Here is a 5,000-nt window from a genome sequence, read left to right as displayed (position 1 = left end):
ATCTTGAGGAGGAAATATTAACTGGGTACTGAGGAGATAACAGTATGCTAATCTCTTCTTCTCCTAGCCTTTCACCTTTGATTTTCTGACAGAGCTACACGTGTTTGGGTGGGTGGTGGATGCCAAGGAGCCTCTCCAGTAGTACTCTGTCTGTGTTGCCTTTTCTAAATATGTTTATTTTTATCCCGTCCATCAAACACAACAAAAACAACATTAAAATATCCAATGCTACAGTAATATTGCTGGCAAGAGAAACCTAAGGCTATGTGTAAGCTTCCTCACAAAAGTCACACTGACATTCTTTTTACTTGTGGTAGCAGTAAAAACAGAGATTGAAGGGAGCCAAATGGGAGCCACTGTACTTATGTCAGATGTGAATGATGACGGCTGTCAGGCTGTCAGATATGGGCACTGCTGTTAAATACTATTCTGCTTCTCTGCATGCGAGTACACCGGGCATGGCAAATCTAAGTTAATACAGTTTGACTATAGGTCTGGACCAGGGCCTGTGCTCTACATCTGAATCGTCTATTTCTGACTCTGCTGCACATGGAGGAATGAACTGATCCAGTAGTGCATCATATTCTTATGACCACTTCTTCCCTGGGCGTGTTTGCCTCTGGAGGCTTCCATCAATCATTAGCTCACTTTGTTAGTTTGATGCTGGAATTTGTAAGACCATTTCACATGTTCAGCGTTTGATGGTGTCCAATTGGGTCAGTTGCCTCTAGATTGGATGCAGATTTTATTTCCATTTTACAGTAACAACATTTGAATTTAGCTAATCTCTCTCCCTTCCCCTGTCTCTCTCTCTCTCTCTCTCTCTCTCTCTCTGTTTTTACCCCATCTCTATTTCCCTTTCTATGTGTCTCCCACAGAGCATAGGAAAAGGTTCCCTCTGGTCCATCGACCCCGAGTACCGGCACAACCTCATCCAGGCGCTGAAGAAGACGCCGTACCACCCTTACTCTCCGCGCCTCTCCTCCAGCACACCCCCCACGTCCCCAGCGACCTCCCCGCAGGCGTATCACAGGTAATGGCCCTCCATCATCCCCGCTGCTCCACTCATTTATCCCTCCCTTTCATCTCTCTCTCTCTCTCTCTCTCTCCTCACTTCTTTCCATTCATCCCTTCTGCTCACATCCCCTTCCATTCACGCTTCATGCTGAGTGCTGCGGTACCTCCTCCCCTCCTCCATCCACCTCTCTCCCTCTCTCTCTCTCCCTCTCCCTCTCTCCCTCTCTCTCTCTCTCCCTCTCTCTCCCTCTCTCTCTCTCTCTCTCTCTCTCTCTCTCCCTCTCTCTCTCCCTCTCTCTCTCTCTCGCTTGCTCCCTTTTTGCCTCTTCTCTATTCTCACTCCACTGGCCACGGGAATTACTTTGTTATTATAATTCTGTTCCTCACACCCACTTGTGTCTTAGTTGTCTCGGGGGGGGATTTGTGTGGCAGACATGTCACTGGCTAGCAACGTACATATCCAAATATGTCCCCCTACAGCCTTCATGCTGCATAGTTATTCCCCCCACCATCACCCCCAACCCCCTCTCCACTGCCACCCACCCCCACCCACCTTTAGCTGTGAGGTCAGTATAGAAGTGGCAGGAGAGAGTGTCACTCAACAATAAAGAACAAGGAGGTGGAACAAATGTGTGAGAGTCTCTCTGAGGACCCTGTGTGGCACAGGGAGACTTTAAGTACACATCTAATCTCCTTATCGTGTTGTTTATGCGTGAAGAAAGTGATTATGACTCCTTCAGATCCCTGTGCAGGTGGCAAGCACGACGCCTGTGATGTGGAGAAACACATTCGTCTGCAAGTTGGTATTGTTGCTTTTTTGTATTCGTTCCTGCATGCAGCGAGACACTTCTGGCGTCTTAAACAGACGTGTTTTCCCGACTGGCTCTCCTCTGCTCTGCACGTGCGCACAGGAATCTCAAGGTGTACGTGTGATTGAATGCACAAGCGAGTAATCAGTCGTAAATGAGCAGCATGGTGGATTCAGCTGATTAGATGAAGGAGGCGCAGGAGGGGGGGGGGGGGGGGTATCCAGTCAGTCTCTCGCTCTGCATTCCTCTACTTCCCATCGGCAGCTGCCGCGGTTGCTCCGGAGGTTGGCAGGGGGATTGGTGGCGTGAGGGAGGACGGTGTAGTGGGGAGGGTTGCCGGGTTGCCGGGTAACATTCTGCTGCGCGCCTGCCCTACACAAGCCGTTAATCGTCGGGGGTTGCCATGGCGACCGGAACGCCTCCATGGCAACACATGGGCAGAGACAGGTGCAGTGGTACCACAAAGCCATTTGTCTGGTGAGCGAGAGGGAGAAAAAAAAAAACAAGAAAGGAGAAAAGACTGGCACTTAGCGCAAGGAAATGCTTTATCGCCCCTAGCAACGCCTGCCCTCCACCTCCCCCACATGGACACGGAGAAGTGAACCTCCTTTCATATCATCACTTTGTTATTAATTGATACTTCATAATAACCATTCCCCATCCACTGTGTCTTGGCTCAGAAGGATTTGTTAAGTTGCACAGGGGACCATGTGAGGGCCATTAACCTAATGTTTTTCCTCATCGCTCACAACAACAGCAAAAAAAAGACATAAAAATAAAAAAAAAGAGTGGCATAATTCAGTTCATCCATAAAAGCTGCCGGAGGGAGCATGCGTGTGCAGGCTTTCTCCTCTCTCATCACGGGAAACGAGTCAAATTCAGGCTGTGCCGTGCACCTGCCTGAAGCACTGATGTGTTCCAAATTCAGTTTTCATGTACCAGCTGACCCTCTAATTCATTAGGGCCCAGTGAGCTGCAAAGCACTAATCTGGATTTGATGCTCTTTGACTCAGTTCACTGTAAATTCCAGCCCCCTGCTCTGATGGGAGATGAAGTAGAGGAGAGGAGTAGAGAGGTAGTTTAGAGCTGCAGGAAACAAAGTGAAAGGGTAGAGTGGTGACAGACTCATCTGGGTGGAGGGGAGTAGAGGGTAAAGGTAGGAGCAGTAAGGTGGTAGGTGCTAGGGCATAATGTATAGAAGTGCTATGGCATAATGTATAGAAGTGCTAGGGCATAATGTATAGAAGTGCTAGGGCATAATGTAGTAAAGAAGTGCTAGGACATAATGTATAGAAGTGCTAGGACATAATGTAGTAAAGAAGTGCTAGGACATAATGTAGTATAGAAGTGCTAGGGCATAATGTATAGAAGTGCTAGGGCATAATGTATAGAAGTGCTGGGGCATAATGTATAGAAGTGCTAGGGCATAATGTAGTAAAGAAGTGCTAGGACATAATGTATAGAAGTGCTAGGACATAATGTAGTAAAGAAGTGCTAGGACATAATGTAGTATAGAAGTGCTAGGGCATAATGTATAGAAGTGCTAGGGCATAATGTATAGAAGTGCTAGGGCATAATGTAGTAAAGAAGTGCTAGGACATAATGTATAGAAGTGCTAGGACATAATGTAGTAAAGAAGTGCTAGGACATAATGTAGTATAGAAGTGCTAGGGCATAATGTATAGAAGTGCTAGGGCATAATGTAGTAAAGAAGTGCTAGGGCATAATGTATAGAAGTGCTAGGGCATAATGTATAAAAGTGCTGGGGCATAATATATAGAAGTGCTAGGGCATAATGTAGTAAAGAAGTGCTAGGGCATAATGCCAGTAGAGCTGTTAAGGCGCCATCCTTAAATTATTAGACTGGATGGAAATTCCGCTCATATTAATTTGTCTGTCTAGACTAGAGTGTGGTGGAAAAGCTCCAAGAGGCTGGTGTTTGTGGACTGTCCTGACTCTGTGAATGGGATGTGTGAGGAAAAAACTGAGGCACTCTTCCCCACTATTCCAACCAATCAGCATTGAGTCTGGAGCTGTATTGGGTTAGGTGTTGACTTCAAATATCAACAACACCAAAATAGAGGACTGCACCTCTACTAATGTTTGGAGGTGAGGGTAGCTAAGGAGGTGTAAAAGTGTAGCCTAATGGTAGGCTAGCACTGACGTAGTAGTAAGGTAGGGTGGGGTAATAACAGGGTGGTTGCATTGAGCTTCAGTCAAGCAGGTATTTAAGGAAGTGGGGAATGTTATTAGCACAGAAGAAGTAGCACCCATTGAGGGCTATCTTTAAATATATGTTTACATATATGGTTGTTTTGACACTGTTTGCCTTTGTCAAGCGTTTCCATTAGCTGTAGCTGTAGTGGAGGAAAGGAGTGTGTGTGTGTGTGTGTGTGTGTTTGTGTGTGTGTGTGTGTGTGTATGTGTGTGTGGGCTGTGTTAAGTAGTCATATGGGCATACGCTCTTGTAAGGATCACTTCACCCCCAGACAGCAGCAATGTGGGGGAAAAATGGTACCAGTGGTGTCTCTCTCCATTGCGATGTAATGACTATAATCAGTGATCACGGTGGACGGAATGCCCACACCGCACTGGCCTGCCAAATGCCAGCGTTGGCTTCTCTCAGTGGCTCTCTGGGGGTAAATTTGCCACTTGATCAGATGATTGGCCGTCTGTCTCTCCCATCCTCTGCTCATCCATCCCCTTATCTCTTCATTTCTCTTCATCTCTCTTCATCCCTTTCTTTTATTTGTCCCTCTCTCCACACCCCCCACCCTTGTCCCCCCTCTCTCCACACCCCCCACCCTTGTCCCCCTGTCTCCACATCCTCTCTAATGACCTCATAAATTGATGAATGGCAGTGATTTCCCGCTGGTCTGATATGGGGTGTTGAAAGAGAAAAAAAAAAAACACATCATGGTTTTTTTGTATTTTCATAAGCTGATAATGGTTTTGATTTTTTTTTTTGTATTCTCATAAGCTGAAATAGACAAAGAGCAGAAAAATGCCATTTATCATAAACAATGAATATCATAGTTTTATCGTTCTCTTCTGTAATGAGACGGAGGTCTCCGTTCTGGACCAGATTTGGCCCTGGTATACCTGCTGCTGCCGGGTAGTAATCTAAGAGTGTTTTTATCTCTCTCTCTTCTTTCTCTTTTGTCTCTCTCTCCC

The 5,000-nt window shown here is 46.3% G+C and overlaps 1 protein-coding gene across 6 annotated transcripts in view; it reads left to right on the top strand.

Annotated features, from left to right (window-relative positions):
- The window catches only part of ches1 (checkpoint suppressor 1), a 42,546-nt gene that overhangs the window by 29,888 nt on the left and 7,658 nt on the right, over window positions 1-5,000 (top strand). For all 6 annotated transcript variants that reach the window (XM_042094264.1, XM_042094263.1, XM_042094261.1 and 3 more), the window contains one exon: window positions 879-1,033. In XM_042094264.1, the coding sequence (XP_041950198.1) occupies window positions 879-1,033 (155 nt within the window). The remainder of the gene's footprint in view (window positions 1-878; window positions 1,034-5,000) is intronic.

The sequence above is a fragment of the Alosa sapidissima genome, chromosome 6, assembly GCF_018492685.1.
Source record: "Alosa sapidissima isolate fAloSap1 chromosome 6, fAloSap1.pri, whole genome shotgun sequence".
Taxonomy (NCBI): domain Eukaryota; kingdom Metazoa; phylum Chordata; class Actinopteri; order Clupeiformes; family Clupeidae; genus Alosa; species Alosa sapidissima.
This window is presented reverse-complemented; position numbering and strand designations above follow the sequence as displayed.